Genomic DNA, 17,916 nt, shown 5'->3' on the forward strand with positions numbered 1-17,916 from the left:
ATATATATATATATGAGATGCGGTTTGAACTGTAGTTTTGAAACTAAAAGCCGCAAACCACACCATATAGTGCGGTTTATCGAAATTGCTAACTGCAAACCGTACCACTAAAGATCTAAACCGCATTATGCGGTGCGGTTTGGTGCGGTGTAGGCGGTTTATGTGGTTTGTACGGTTTGATGCACACCCTTAACTAACACTACGTGACAAAATCATAACAAATGCTACAAACACAACTTTTTGGTGAATTCGTCACCAAATACGACATAATCTATTCCCATCTAAACACCAAAACTTAACGAAACAAACTTGGAAATTAACCTAACTATTCATATAACGTATTGTTATATGATAACAATGTTTGTTATAATAATTTGAATTTTTATAATTCAAATTAATTATTTTATACACCTTTTAAACTTTATTTTCTTTATAAAAACCCAACCATTTTATAAAAATGCTAGGATTTATAAAGGTTTGAATTTTATTTTTATAAAAATCACTAGTTAATTAGGATGTACTCTTGTCTTAATTAGCTAACTACTAATCCTAAAAGTAGACCACCTTTAATTAAATCCATGTTCCCCCATTTACCACCCCTCATAAATCACTCTACTCACCCCACCACCCACCCTCTTCTCCCCCTGAAAAGTTATGGCCCCTTTACCCTCTTACTTCATCATCTTCAACCTCCTTCTTCTTCCATAATTCTATCAAGAACTCATCAATTTCTTCAAGCAAAATCCTCCATAAGTTAGCTCATCGATTTTTGGTAAGTCCTTTCTTAATCTACTAGTGATTCTATATACTTCTATACAAGTTTCAATCCATTTACACATGTTTCATATGTTACTATTCATAGAATATTCAAATTTTCAAAGTGTTCTTGACTTGAACTTTTCATCACCAACCTTTCTTCATTAAGCAAAACACCCAAAGGTGAGTTCATACCCCTCATTTTTTTATTTTTTCCAAGTTTTAGGGGGGGGGGGGGAATACAAGTAAACAAATCCTATTTGGATGATTCAAAGGCTTTGCGAACTAAAAATACAAGTTATGTCACTAAAACATATCTAAGCTTAAAAATCATTCTTTTATAGAAATGTTGTGGTCTATTCATGAACTGTTTTACCCTTCTTACACTTAATATATTTCAAACTATACAATATTCAAATAGCTCAGGTCTATACCTTTTTAAAGACTCCTCGCACATGTTCATATGATTTTTCTACAATTTATGGTGATTTTTACAAAACCGCCTATCATTTCAGAATATTTTTGTACCAGTCTGTGAAAATGAACATTGTTACTCTGGTTAGGAACTACTTAAGGTCAGAGTAAAAATTATGGACAAAGTAGACTCATTTTCTAAGCTCTAAGAGTTTACGGATCCAAATTTCGACTTACGATGATTTTTCTATAACTTTTCTAAAAACATGGACAAAAAAGTCAAAAACTATAAAAATGAACATTTTCATACTAAAGACTCACTTATTTGTGATTAATGTAAATAATTATAATTTATGATTATATAAGCCTGTTAGACTCTTTCTCTCTCTCTCTCTCTCTCTCTTTCTCTTTCTCTCTCTCTCTCTCTCTCTATATATATATATATATATATATATATATATATATATATATATATATATATATATATATATATATATATATATATATATAACAAACTATAATAGATATAGTTTATGGGACATTAACACTATTGTAACATTTTGAACAAGGTTCATAATTATATAAAAACATATATAATTTTTTTATACTATTTTATTATCATACTAAAGTGATAATTACACATACAAAGGTTTTCATTTCAACAAAGCATATATGATAAACTATAATCTGGTATAGTTTATGGGTTATTAACACTATTTTAACATTTTTGGGGCGGACAGATAATTATTTAAAGGTATAATTATTTTACACTATGCATTTACTATGGAAATATAATACTTCCACTTACAAAAGGGTTTTCATTACGCTATACGTAAACCTATTAGTACAAATTTGTGAGAGATTGTCTTCACCTTATCTACCAGAGACCTATGAAAGTCTTTTTTTATAACCAAAGTCTCTTGTAAGAGAGCGTGATACTTGTGTATAGATCTATACACGACTGACGATCCCACAACCTAATTGTTAGCTACAGTTAGACTGACAGGTCTTGGTGACAAATGTCATAATAGTTCGACGACTGAAGAACGTCGCGACATGCCATCTATGTCATTAACATGGTTATAAAAAACTCACTTGGGGTATTAACAATACATTTGGTTTACAGGGCTAACTTACCTTCATATGGTTTTATATAAGAATAAAACTACATTTTTACTATTTTAAGTATAGAAATACTTATACATTTCGATCTTAGGGTTTTTAAGACTACAACTGATTTTCAAGATCATCGATACATTTAGCACGGGGAAACATACATTCAAATGGTTTTATATAGATTAAAACTGCATATTACTATTTTAAGTATAGAAATACTTATACATTTTGGTCTTAGGGTTTCTAAGACTACAACTCATTTTTAAGGAAAATATTGGATTTTCCGGAAACGAACACTATCATCTTACGAGGAAAAGCTTACAATTCTTCATACAAACTCTTATGATCTCACAAACTTAATTGTTGACACTTTTTCAAACTACTTGTATTCTCACGGAATCGTTAAGCAAGATAATTACAAAGTTGTGAGGATGGACGTTTCAGCGTCACACTCATTTTGTCATAATGTAAATGGGAATTGAATACAATGTAATTTTCCCAATTACAATTATGATGGTTGTGTTGCTTTGATCACTATTATTCATTATGTTATGATACAATAAATGAAAGTCATTTACTCTGGACGTTTCTGCCATCCAGGGTTTGGGGGTGTGACAAATTACTTTCATATGAAGAACATATCATGATAAGTCAATCATAATTACATATAAAATGTTAAAAATATGTTATCTTTTAAATATTGTCTTGTAAATATGTTGTATAGGATAAACCAACAAAACGTAATAGAAAATAAACATAATCAAAATAGACAAACTACAATAAAATAAATAAGAATATTGGATGGTTGAATATATAAATAAAAATGTTACATAAATATACATTTAAATCAAAAGAAAAAACTAACATTCGTCTACTTTGCTCAAACAAAAAAACCTTTATACATTTTCTGAATCTTCTTTCTTCATTTAATGCCATTAAACCATAGAAACTTGATGACAATTCTTCACTAACCTATAATCAAAATGTTTTTCTTGAAAAATAAGAATCATAAAGATATTCCAAGAAAAACATTTAAAAACCAATAGTTATTACAAATTTGTTTCCAAAATAGTATTTATCAGAGTCTTTCCCAGATTACATATCAAAATGTAAGGAGCGGTACGATCACGCCGTTACCTTGCCTCGATCCCCTGATGTACCTAAAACAATAAACTGAAACTGTAATCCCGAAAACTTAGTGAGTTCCACCAAAATACCCATACTCACAAATATACATATTATCATAAACACAGTATACAATGGGTCCACTCAATCATCGGGTTGGAATACCGGCCCTCAACCAGCAGGTTGGAATGCCAACACACTATGGGTCCAATCATCCTCGGGATGGAATACCCCCAGCCCTCAACCAATAGGTTGGAATGCCCCGGTCTATTGGCCTCCGCACGAAGCAGATAAACCTTAACCGCCAAACAGACATGTACACATATAACAGATAATCACATAACGATCTACAAATAATACTAATCTAACAGATCCTACCACATAGCTCATCATATCATCCTATCTACCAGGATATCGATCTAACAATTCATACCACATATCATAGTATATTATCCTACCCTCTAGGATACCGATCTAACAGATCATACTAGCATAACATAACCAGATACATTCCAAAGGGCCGACCTTGGTGCCTTAGACCCTTGAGTATAGTGAGGATAACTCACCTTTCAATGCCGACTCGCAGGAATAAGCTCAGACTCTCAGATCACTGACACGAACACCACCACATATATTTATTACGAACCATGCTCGTAAGTCTCCAATCTTTCCAAAATTGTCCTCAAAAGTCAACGGGTCAACCCATGGTCAAAGTCAAGGTCAACAGTCCATGTTGACCTTAACTCGTCGGGTACCCTAAGCTGTTCACCGAGTTTCTTTATCACTCGCCCACTCGCTGAGTCACAAGAGTGACCCGTTGAGTTCGTAAGACTCGCGATCGAAGCTTTGAGACCACTCTTTGAGATTTCCCGCTTGCAACTTGACAAGTTTATACACATCTAACGATTTGGGAAAACCCTAACCGACTCGTCAAGCCGCTTTATAGGCACGCCAAGTCTAAGGCAATCTTCATCAGACTCGCTGAGTTGTTCATCCAACTCGTCGAGTCTGTGACCATCTTCAAATGACTCACCGAGTACTTTAAATCCCTCGTCCATAAAAAAGCTTTTTAAGTCATGCAAAGGCTCCAAACTACAGATCTACGCTTCTAGGGCATGATTATCACGTAAAGTTGCAAACTTTACGTGCATGCAAGATGATATAACTCAAAACGAGCTAAAAGGAGTGGCTTAAGGCAATGGGATGGGTCATAGCTTGGCAATTACTGAACTTTTTGATAAAGAGAGGCTAAACTTCAGATCTTGACCCAACACAGAGAATCACCACAATCCCTAAAAAGGGCTCTAAACCCAACCATGATGGGTTCTAATCAAAGGAGAATCAAGGTAACAACTTGTTACCTTCAAAATGATGGCAAGCCCAAGAAGAATCCGAATCTACAACAACCGCTAGCTCCAACTTCTTGCACTCCAATCTCTTAACTCTAAAGGATCTTCTTTCAAGGTAAAAAGCACACACAAAAGAGGGAAAACATGAATTAGGGTTTTATGGATTCAAGAGAGGCAGTAAAAGAGGCTAAGGGGAATATGTGATCCTTAAATAGGGTGCCAAAACCCGGGGATTTAGGGTTTCATCTGCCAGCTGATACTCATCGAGTCCCTACTTGGACTCGTCGAGTAGATCACTAAACACACAAACCAATCCGCTGCTACTCGACGAGTAGGGCTACCAACTCGTTGAGTAAACCTTGAAAACAAGAAAGTTCTTATGTAAGTCAATTACCTGAAGGTCGGGGCGTTACAAATACACACAAATCACATATAAAGATCAAATGAGAAACTGAATATAAAGAAAGAATAGAAAGCTTTATTTCTTTTTTGTTGAAATAAAAAAAAAATCATATTACAATTACCATTAATGTAACATAACCCATTTCTTTAAATTATCATATTTTGATCGTGAATGCTCCAACTATATGAAAACTTTTGAATCACAATATCTTCAACCAAATGATGATTTTTTGTAAGAAAAATATACTAATATTACTCCATATATAATAAGAGAATGCAAAAAATTATTGGAAATTTATAAAAATTATAAATGTTATTAATTAACAAATATAAAAAGTTATGTAGGTTTCACATCAGTAAGGTTTGAGAAAATAAAATATCTTTAAACATATGATTTTGAATGGTGTGGTTTGAGAAAACAAAATATCTCTAAACATATGATTTTAAATGGTCTCATTTGTACTAGTGGAAAAAAAAATTAACATGATCAAACTATGAGTAAAAATGATACATTCATCCACAACCTTTAGTTGTAGAACTTTTTTAGGAACTTCATCACTGCAAATACGTTGTAAAAGAATTGTACCTATTGAAAATTTTTCTTTTCATTTTCTTATGACATCCTTCTTACATGTAAGAGTTTATATAACACGTTTGGTGTTAAATTCTAAATCAATTACTTATAAGACATTTGAAAAGTCATTTGAAAATATGAAAAGACAAAGAAATTTCAAATGAATGTGATGCTTAGAAATATAATCATTTGAAAATATAAAAAGACAAAGGAGTTTCAAATCAAATGGTGCTTAGAAAAATGTTTCTATTATAAAATATAAAGATAGGGTCGGATTATGGTGTTTCTTGAGGCTATTATGACAGTTTTGCAATGGTGAGCCAATCGTATTATTATTTTTTCTTTTTTCTTTTCTACTTTTAATATTTTAATATGTTATAATATAGAAACATAATTTTCTATATGATGTCAGGTTGAGATGGATATGAAATGGTATTAGACCATCCGTTATACCCATTATATACCACATATGTGGTGGGTGCTACATCAGCACCACATTCTCCTACCACTAACATGTGATACCTACCACTAACTTACCACTCAACCTCATTTTTTTTATTTAAATTTAATTCAAAAATACAATAAAACACAATAACACATTTTTTAGTTAAATTTAATTCAAAAACACAATAAAACATATTTTTTTTTATTAAACTAGGTTTTTATTCAATAAAACAAAATTATATTAATTTAAAACAAACAACATTAAAAAAAACATAAAAAAACCTTAAAAATGCAACCACAAACAACTTAAAAGTACTTTTTAAATCTTATTTTTACTTACTAAATTTTGGGCACTCTCTTAATTTTCGACAAGTTTTGACGTGTTTAAACAGTATGTGTTTCGTGTCTTTATATTGGTTCATAACCACAACAAACGGGTCACCTTCATGTATGTTGTTTATAATAAAGTTATAAATTCCATTGAATTTAATGCATTTAACTCTCATACCACGATACTTCGAACATATTTCATTAACACTACAATTTTGGCAACTCATTAAATCATGAAAAACGTTTCCAACCTTTATCCAAAAATTAGGAGACGTTACCGGGTCTTCTAAAGCCGCTGCTCATGCTCGTGCTAAGTTCACTTCTTCATTTTCTGACCAATTAATTCTTTTCGAAGCCATTGTTTTTGGAAGAATGCAAAAGAAGTGTGTGATTTTGTGAGAAAAGAAAGAAGAAATTGTGTAAGTATGTTTAATACAAGTGTGGTATTTATAGAAGTTTAATATGTTTGAAAAGTAAAAAAGAAAAAAAAATTCCGTTGCAAAAGAAACTAGCCGTTGCAAACATCAACCAATAGATTTTTCCGTTTGATTTCGTGGAACACACAACGCCCAACCACAACCATGACTGACCAGGATGGTGTGCACGATCGTGATCGTGGTCCACGTATACCACGAGATAACTCGTGATGAGCATACCAGAAGACTTTATAAGTAGATCTAGCTCTAATAAATAGTCAAAGAGCTTTTACATTGAGGAACGTTTTTATTTATTTATTTATTTTTCTTATTTATTTATTTATTTTTATTTTTTATTGAAGTGAGCATTCTAATAAAAATATAGATATACGTATAGTCAAAATGTAAAGCTACATATACGTCTACACTTTTCTGCGTTAATTATGAATATAGCCTCTTTTTAGTCAAAATGTTACAGCAATCCCAGCATAACTCCTTCAAAACAGCCATGGCAGATCCTTCTACTCATTTCTTCAAGTTCATCACTCCTGGCTTCAAATTTGACCTCGTAAGCACTTTTATTCATCACTCCCTTTTACACTTTTCATTTTCCAGCCATTTATACGTACTTCTTCATTCCTCTGAGTAGACATTGAGTTGTATATATGCATTTCCTGCAGTCTCTTCCAAGTTCTTTCTTGACGCAACTGAACTGTGGTAGATGCTCGAAAGCGACACTGAGTCGTGGGCGTCATGAATGGTCCGTTGACATTGATGACGGGGTCTTCGGTGACGGATGGAGGAGGTTTGTTAGAGAGAATGGAGTTCAAGAGTTCGATTTCATTGTGTTCAAACATAAAGGAGGCATGATGTTTGAATTTTTGGTTTTTGATCAATCAACATGTGAAAGACAATACCCAAATATATCGGACGAAATGGAGGTAGAAGAGCCTCCCACAGTATCTGATACGATCCGTACAATTAGTAAGCTCTCTATCGTTACTGTTTTATGATTTGGCATATCATACGGAAATATATATATATTTCGAGTTTGACTTCCATTTTTTGTATGGCATAGTGAAAGGGCCGAAGAACCTTAAAAAGCACAAGAGGAACGATTATGCATCTCAAGACCAAAAATTTCAAGTAAAGAAGGAGACTGGTTCAACAATGAAGAAGGCAACTAGTTCGACTCTTAAAGATTACCCATACTTTATTTCGACTCTGAAGCCTTGTTGCTTCAAAAAGTTGTTTCTTGTAATTTCTATGTAACCCTTAATTCTTATGGTCATAAACCGAAATACCTTGTATATATTCATAATTTCATTTTAATCATTTACATATTATGGCGTTTCTAATTATTCCAGCAACTTCCTCTTCACTTTTACGAAACGAAGTCGTTTGAAAACTGGAGATATGATTCTTGTAGACGATAACGATCGATCATGGAAAGTTCAGCTGAACAAAAAAGATGAGAGATGTTTTTATCTCGGATGCGGTCTAGGAGCTTTTCTGGTTGCGAATGAATTGAAGGTAGCTGATGCATTCAAGTTTGAGATTATCGAGAAAGAGAAGAACAAGCCTCCTGTCGTCAGCTTTTCTTGTACATATTTTCTTTTTCTTTTTGTATGTATGGTTTATCAAGTCTTTAAATTCATCCATGTATTTAAGTCATAATTATTTGTTTATTTTGTATTGGAGGTTTGACTCCTATTGAAGAAGATGGCCACCGGTACTTTATCGGCATATTGAAGTCCTACAACCTACAAAAACCATATCTGGTAATTGAAAAAATATATATAATTTTTATCTTTATCAGAAGGAAGCTCATTTTGTCGGGAATTATATATGCTACAAAAACAAATTGAGAACCCTTGTAAACTTAACGACCTTAGGGATAGTTTGTGAAAGTTCTTACTAATTAAGAATTGTGTTTTTTGTAGTATCTGCCACAAGAATTTGTCACGTTCAATGGGTTAATCAATAAGAAAATAATGATCCTAAAAAACGCAGAAGACGAAAGGTTATGGACAGTCGAGTTGAGGAACTATAGAGGCGCTATTATATAGCTTGGAAAAAATTCCGTGTTGCAAATGGATTGAAGGAAGGAGATTGTTTCAAAATTGAGGTCGTCGACAATGGGAAAAAGCCAATAGTAAACTTTAATTTACTTGCAAAATGAATCAGTTAAAGGTAGCTAGGCTTTCTTAGTTTGGTATCGTTAGTCATTTGTTGTATGTCAATGTTATCCTTATTGTTAAAATTAGATAAAATTGCAAGAGTGGTCCTTATGGTATGTTAAAACTGCCATGTTTGGGCCAAAAAAGTTTGGACTAACAATGGTAGTCCAAAAGTTTTATTTTCTTACGAGTTTTGTCCAATTTAGTTTGAACTTTTTTTAAAGGCTATATTCCCTTATTATTTAATTTTCCATTTTCGTTTTGTAATTTCTTCTACATCGAGTTCCTTCTAATCTGCATAATAACTTCGAAACTCATATTCATCTTCTTCCATCTTCAACTCTATTACAACAGTTACTACATCTAGTTCATGAAATTGAAATGAAAAACAAATCAAAAAACGTTCAATATCCAAATCCAAACCCCATATTCTAGATCATGATCGACGAATAAGAAATTCCAACAAAACACAGATCAAAAAAACTTCAAAGTTTCAATGACAAAAAAGAACCCATTTACCGAATCTGAAGTGATAGGTGGCTTCAATTTTCATATACAACCAATGATTAGAGAAATGAGAAGGGTGTGCGAATCTTACTTGAGAGAGCTTCAAAGCATTGTTCAACAATTGTCGATCTCTAAAGAACCAACCTGCAATAACAACAAAATCCTCTAAAAACTCCCACTTGAAGTGCTTTAATGGCGACATCGATTCATACTCCATCGGTATCAGAGTAAAAGGAGAAGTGGATATGAGGGATGAGAGGTGGGTGTTGACTTCGATTTAGGTTTCAGAGAGAGGCAAACAAAGCTTTTGATTTGGATCTTATGGGGGATCCGACAAACTTTAGGGATGAACATACATAAATCAATTTCCAGAAGGAAACCTACACATACACACATACATAAATCAATTATAGACTGGATTTATGGGTTTTATTTGAAAAGAGAGATTTGTGTGTGTGTATGTTAATCAAATATGGGGTTCATGAATGTGAGTGTGTGTGTTCTTCAACTCTTGATTTCGACTTTATAACAAGAAACCCTTCATCATATTTGATTTCGAATTTAGAATAAGAAACCCAAAAAGATTGATAGCAAACCCATTGGCAACCATTAGAGCTCCGATTGAAGCTAGAAAGAGAGCATCGATTTTTCATATGTACAGATTTTTCACATACCACTGAAGCTTTGATCATATATATATATATATATATATATATATATATATATATATATATATATATATAGACAGAGAGAGAGAGAGAGAGAGTATTTATTTTTATTTTATTTTTAATTGTTTCAATAAAACAAAAATAGAAAATTAAATAATAAGGGCAAAATTATCTTTACAAAAAAGCTCAAACAAAATTGGACCAAACTCGCAAGAAAATAACACTTTTGAACTATTGGTGCTAGTCCAAATCTTTTTGGCCGAAACATACCAATTGGTATGGACCGTTGAATAGTTTTACTTTACTTTTCCTCCATAATTAATCTTGGTAATGATGGGTTCGGTTAGTTGCAATAAATTTCATACATACTTCACTTTTCCTACTTAATTTTCAAAGATGTTGCGTTCTCAAACCGTGTGTTGGCAAAGCTTAAAGTTAGACCAACCAATTTTCCATAGTAGCACACTTGTTTAATGATGAAACTTCTAAGAGAAAAAAAATAATAATAAAATACTTAGGAATGCCTTTGATGATTTTTTTAACACTGAAATTTGAACTCAATATATATAAGGAGTGTATGTTTTTCACTTTTTATATAGAACACAATCTCCAAAGTTCCAACACTACAAAAGAAAATTACAGAATTTCAAGAACTGCAAAATCCAATGAACAATTTCGTAATTTTGAGAAAAAAAATTTGTTTCTTTACTTAAATTTAACACAAACTTAAGTAAACATAATAATGTGAATGATATATTTTAGCAAATAATTATTTGATTCTATATGGAGGAAGAAAGCTTCCTATTTTTCTTATTAAATTCAATCGTAGGTACATGTTTATATACAAGAAGGTAACAACAACAATAACAAATATACAACCTATATTCCATAACTTGATAAGATACACAAACAACCTATTTGAATATTGCTCTCGTCAACACTCCCCCTCAAGGTGGAGAATGTATGTCCATCATTCCTAGCTTGCTAAGAGAGCACTGTAACACTCTCCTACATACTGCTTTTGTCAACATATCAGCGAGTTGAACTTTGGATGGAAAATGAGGAAGTTCCATTGTTTTCTTCTCAAGTTGATCCTTGATAAAGTGTCGATCAATTTCTACGTGTTTGGTCCTATCATGTTGAATCAGGTTGTTAGCTATCTTCACAGTTGATTCATTATCACAATAGAACTGCATAAGAGATGTTAGAGATATTCCCAAATCTCTTAAGATTCTTTTTATCCATAGTAATTCACATATGCCATGTACCATCCCTCGAAACTCAATCTTTTTACTTGATCTTGAAACAACCTTTTGCTTCTTACTCCTCCAAGTGACAAGATTTCCTCCAACAAAAGTAAAATATCATGAAGTCGATTTTCCATCCATTTTATCCCAGCCCAATCAGCATCCGTGTAACCACGAACTTTATGGTCTTGATTTTTTCCAAAACATAAACCTTTTCCAGGGGAGGACTTGAGGTGCCTTAGAATTCGATATACAACATCCATATGGTCTTTACTTGGTGCATGCATGAAGCGACTAACCACACTAACAACATATGTTATATCTGGTCTTGTGTGTGATAAGTAAATTAGTTTTCCAAGTAACTTCTAATATCGTTCTTTGTTAGAAGGAACTTCATCTTGAACTATTGATAACCTATGATTTGTCTAAATAGGAGCATCAATAGGTTTACAATCAACCATACCAGTCTCAGTCAAAAAGTCGAGTATGTATTTTTGTTAATGCATCGTGATTCCAGATTTCTATCTAGCCACTTCAATACCTAAGAAATATTTTAAATTTCCAAGGTCCTTCGGTTCAAATTTAGTTGCAAGAATGGTTTGAAGTTTTTCCATTTCTTCATAATAATTTTCGGTGACTACCATATCATCAACATACATAATTAAGGCAGACACTTTCTCGTCTTGTTATATACAAAAAACGTATGGTCTGCATCGCTTTGTTTATAACCACTCTTTCTCATGAAGCTTCAGAACCGGCTGAACCATGCACATGGAAATTGTTTCAGCTCATACAATGCCCTTTTCAACTTGCATACTTTTCCACTATACCTGATACCTGGTGGTGGATCCATGTACACTTCTTCTTCAATATACCCGGTTAAGAAGGCATGTTTATGTCTGTCACAACTAACATTTTTGCTAGGAAATTCTACTCTCATGCAATCATTCACCTAGAGTAATAACTGGTACTCTAAGTGAATACTATACTCCATTCTCATTCAAATATATCTCATATGATCAAATAAGGGTTGGAAACCCTAGAAATTCCGGTTCAAATTCATTATGGACTATGAATTCCTTATTGGACCTAATGGGCCAATAAACCCTTAACTTAATTCTTTTAAGATAAGAGTCTTAAGTTGGACCCTATTTGAACTCACATTCATTAAGATATAGTATTTTGGGCTTTAATGGGCCTAGAATGACCCACAACTTTCTCATGGACCTTATTGGGCCGATAATTCCTCCCTTTGATCTACATTGGGCTGTGAACATCTATGAGGGCCCAATGGGACGAAAAGATAATTATTGGACCCCATAATTTCGGGTAAAGACAAGTAAGGGTCCAAAAGTATTCAACTTCTTTATTCAAGCCCAAAACTTCGGCCCATATGTAAAAAAAATGAATGGATGATGAAATAAGGAGATAAATTGGAAGGGTGACAACACACAATTACATGGCATATATCTAGATGATCACATGTATCTAGAAGTGTATTACCTTTCATGCAAAACCTTCCTCCCCTCTCTCCTTCTTAATCTCGGCCATAGAGCCCAAAAATCACCAACACACTCATTTTACTTACAAGATCTCTTAAGGAAAGCTCTCAAGAACTCCTACAACTTCCTCTAAATTTCGAGATTTTAGGTGCATCTTCAAAGAGGTTTTCATCTAGATCATCATCCCTTGGTAAGTTTATGACAAAATCTATTGTTTTGATTCACGTTTATGCTAGGAATCCTTCCCTTACTCTCCAATTTTCATGATTATGGACCTTAGAACAACCATCATTTCAAAATTTTCACCAAGAACACAAGCTAGGCTCAAGCTTCTTCTTCTTCTTCTTCATCTACATCTCAAAAACCCCCAAGGTGAGTTCATACCCCCTTGTTTTTTTGTTTTTACTTGTTTTTTGGGGATAATACAAGTTGATTTGTGTAGATCTATGTGTATATGCATGATTATGTGTGTTTTCCATGAAGTATTCGGTGATTATGTGTTGATTTCTTCATTAATCTAGAAATATGTTAAGAACTTGAAGTTTATCACTTGGATCTTCATAAGAACCTTGAGAAAAGTATTTTTTATCACATATAATACATTTAAACTAGTAGATCTGAGATTTATATGCTTTAAATAGCAAAAATGAGTGTTGTGTTGTAAGATCTATAAATTAAACTCATAAAACAGCCCTTGACAGGAAAGTTTTGGTCCAATCTCGGACTGTTTTGACCCTCTTAATGGAAGTATTTTTCAAAACTGATTTACATGGATAAATTTCAGTTTTATACCTTTAAAATGACTACTCGCACGTTTTCATACGATTTTTCTACAATTTTTGGTGGATTTTACAAAACTGCCTATCAAATTTGAAATAATTTCAGACCAGCATACGAAGGTGGGCAATGTCACACTTGTTAGAAACCATTATAATTATGAGAAATTTTTTGAACAAAGTAGAAAAAATTTCCAAAATTCCAGAATTTACGGATCCAAATTTCGACTTATGATGATTTTTCTACAAATTTTCCAAAAACTAGGTCGGAAAAGCCCAAAACCAGAAAAATATGTATTTCCACAAAAATCAAGCCAAAAATGATATTTTTGACAAGAATGGGTTTAAAATGTTGTTTTTATCACAAAATAGTCATCAACACAAGTTTTTAACAAAATCAGAGATTAAAGTGTTATTCTTACAAAAAAAAATGGGCCTTAATTGTAAATTTTTGGCTTATTGGGCCAAGAATGTTATTTTTTACAAAAAGTGGGCTTTTATATCAACTTTGTAAATAATCAAGCTACAATAAACAAAACAATAGAAAACGGGTTAAAAACGATATTCATATCCTTATCGGGTCTGGAAATAATATACATGTTTAGTGGGCCTTAGTGTCCTTTTACATGTATATTGGGCTTAGGATAGACATTCATATTCCTTTGAGCCTGGAAATAATAGACATGTATAGTGGGCCTTATTGGTTCACTTACATGTTTATTGGGCCTAGGAATGAGTTTTATATGTGTTCTTCTTTCTTTTGATATTTTAGTGAATACTTGAACCAAAACCAACGATAAACTAACAAACGGATTAATTTGATCATTTTCTAGGTTATTGGGCGTTAGTGGCCATTTTTATGTGTGAGAGGTCCTGTATACTATTTATATGTTATTGGGCCTCATTGACCCATTAACATGTGCGACGGACCTTAGATACTATTTGTGTGCTATTTGGGCCTGTAAATACTTTACATGTGAAATGGACCTTAGTTGTCCTTTCATATATATCTCGGGCCCATGTTATATAATCTCATTCCAATTGGGTTTAGAAATGATTTACATGTTTAGCGATGCCTTAGTGGTTCACTTACATGGATCATTGGGCCTGGAAGGAGTTTATACCTTTTTCTCCGCGTAAATTCGATTAAGGATCTAGTGAGTTTTTGTCGGTTGACACCTATTAAGTGTACGATCGTAGCCTGTAGTTATAACCAAAGTCTCTTGGAGGGGGAACGGGGATTTGTGTATAGATCTATACGGGGATGACACCCCACACCTGAGCTGTTCGCTACAGTTAGACTAATTCAGTCTAGGGTGACGAAAACGTTATAATCAAAGTCAAAACCGGTGTCCAACGACACCAAGACAGGTGAAATTGTCATTATTTATTATGGTTATGACGACTCGCTTAGAGGAATTAACGTTATGAAGTTTACGGAAGATCGTTTTTTTTACAAGCAACATCGGGTTGTCTGGGAACATTTTCTTTACATGCTCTTACATTCTCTCTACATTCTCTTGACCTTTTTAGTCAAATAAACAATAACATACATGCATTAATACAAGATCTAACACAAACACACTAAACAGTTTTTAGAAAATATCGGATTTTCTGGGGGTTTCCAAAGTTATACAAATCATTTTCACAAACATGCTTATGAACTCACCAACATTTTTATGTTGACCGTTTCGAAAATAACTTGTATTCTCAGGAAACCGTTGAAGCAGGATGAACGAAACAAAGTAATGGATATTGTGTTATATTTTGTTTCATCATACTCTTACTATTTTGGCATTTAATATTCAAATACAATACTCGATGTAAACAATGAATGTTGTTATATTACATGTGTGATGATGATGATGTTATGTTTCAATTATATTCACTGTGATGATATTTCAAGATGAAGTCACGCACAAGCCCCCAGACGTTTCTTTTGTTTGGTTCGGGGGTGTGACAATGTCAAATTGCTTGAGAGGCCAATCTTCATTTGTAATGATAGAGATTAGTACGTGAATGGTTTTGATTTTTTCTACCAGTGCAAACATGTCGCCAAAATCAACTCCATATTTTTGTTTGTACCCCTTTGCCACAAATCTCGCCTTGAATCTGTCTATGTTTCCTCCTGAATCAAGTTTTACTGTGTATATCCACCTGCATCCCACTGTGTTTTTTTTTACCATGAGGGAGATTTACTAGTTTCCATGTTTGGTTCTTTTGCAGTGTCTCTATTTCTTCATTCATGGATTTCTTCCATCTTTCATTTTTCAAAGCTTAATGTACATCATTTGATATGGAGACAATAGAAAGTTTGTCAACCAGTAGTCCATGTGGACTTCCAAGTCGATGATATGATACATAGTTGCTTATCGGGTACTTTCTTTTTGCCTTCAAATCTGGTTGGTACTGTTTCATTGGAACTCCCTAGTTACTTATTGGGTATCTTGGGCCATCCATGTTGTGACAACCAATTATTTTCAAGTCTGTAAAAGTCAACAAAAGTCAAACTTACTAATGAAAGTCAAAAATTATTGATTTATTAATTTATTAAGGCTAACTAAAATGGTAATATATTTATCAGCCTTTTATTGGATAAATGTTACAAGAATAGGAACAAAATGTGAGGACCGAAATCCCCACCGAAAACCTTCGCATGATGCTTTTCCTCAGACCGCCATCGTGTTTGCGGTCAAGACCAAAAACGTGAAAAAACTGATTTCTGCGGACCGAAAACCTGTTCTCGATCGAAAACTCTTTTCTTGGATAGAGCTCCTCACTGAAACCTCTTAAGTTCTATCATTTGGCACACATTTCAGAGTGATTTTACACATTTTAATGCATACATCACATCACATTTCATCCCTATTTATAAGTAAAACCAAAAACATATCCTCATTCTCACACTTTCTAACCGAAAACATCCCTTTTTCTCTCAAAAGCTAGACCAAAATCATCATCTTTTCTCTCAAGTATCATCTGAAATCATCTTCCAATCTTCATATCTCCAACCAAAAACACCCCAATCTCTTTATTTCCACAAAGAACACCAAGAACACTCTTCATACCTTCAGGCAACTGAAAACACTCAAGCAACCGAAAACTCCTATTTTTCGAATAATTTGAACACTTTTTGTAAGTATTTCTTACATGATTCTAGATTTGTTTGTCACTTTATTTGATATTTTATTAATTTGAGTTCTATATCGGGTATAATTATTATTAGGATACAGAAATTTATACGGCTTCTAACGTGAGAATCATTACTACAACATCGTATCGCCACGCGTACACTCGCTTAAGGTGAATTCATACCCCTATGTTTTACCATTTTCAAATGGTTTTAGGGGGAGAATACAAGCCAAACACAAAGTATTTGTGTTAACACTTAAATACGGTTACAAATCAACTCAAGATATTTAATGCTTTTATAAACATTGTCAAACCATTTTAAACTGTTTTTCAACTAATTAAATTGATGCTTTATCAAACTATATTCATGTATATATTTATTTAAAATTATGATTTAACAGGCTTAGTACCAATGTTTATGCCTTAACTCATGTTCCTCGTTTGGTTGTCGGCTTAGGATAGGAATGCTTGTCCGACTGTCTTTTAAATTATAATTATACATGCAACTTATATATATATATATATATATATATATATATATATATATATATATATATATATATATAGAGAGAGAGAGAGAGAGAGAGAGAGCTAGATTCAAATGTTTCTAGCAACTATTGTGTGCATGAATGCACCAATAGGAAATTAGGAAAAAATAAATCATTAAATAAATCATTTAAGGGTATTATAGTAATCTTTGCATAGTTAATTATGGTAGATCAACAACAATTCCTTATATCACGCAAGAAGCAAAGATAAATATAAAACATTAGCCCTAAATCGATTTCACCGCTTCCCACCACCTTTGTAGATCGATTAAAAACAACATCGGAGAGGACACCTTCAAAGGACGGTAATACCAATTTTTTTCTTCTTCTCTCTTCCACAACTGCCACTTACAGATTTGATAAAATAATCAATTGAAGATTAATTGTTTGATTGAAGATTCATATTTTCGCTTATAATTTCGTATGTTTG

General features: G+C 33.0%; 1 protein-coding gene across 1 annotated transcript; it reads left to right on the top strand.

The window, feature by feature from the left end:
- Window positions 1-639: 639 nt before the first annotated feature.
- Window positions 640-9,171, top strand: LOC145036157 (B3 domain-containing protein REM9-like). The gene is made up of 8 exons (XM_078984627.1): window positions 640-772; window positions 863-939; window positions 7,391-7,494; window positions 7,607-7,910; window positions 8,005-8,197; window positions 8,294-8,529; window positions 8,628-8,707; window positions 8,870-9,171. Exons 3-8 carry the CDS (start codon window positions 7,396-7,398, stop codon window positions 8,993-8,995), a joined length of 1,038 nt encoding a protein of 345 aa, XP_078840753.1. The 5' UTR covers window positions 640-772; window positions 863-939; window positions 7,391-7,395; the 3' UTR covers window positions 8,996-9,171.
- Window positions 9,172-17,916: the final 8,745 nt, after the last annotated feature.

Source organism: Lactuca saligna, chromosome 3 (assembly GCF_052625555.1).
Source record: "Lactuca saligna cultivar CGN05327 chromosome 3, ASM5262555v1, whole genome shotgun sequence".
In the NCBI taxonomy this organism is placed as follows: Eukaryota; Viridiplantae; Streptophyta; class Magnoliopsida; order Asterales; family Asteraceae; genus Lactuca; species Lactuca saligna.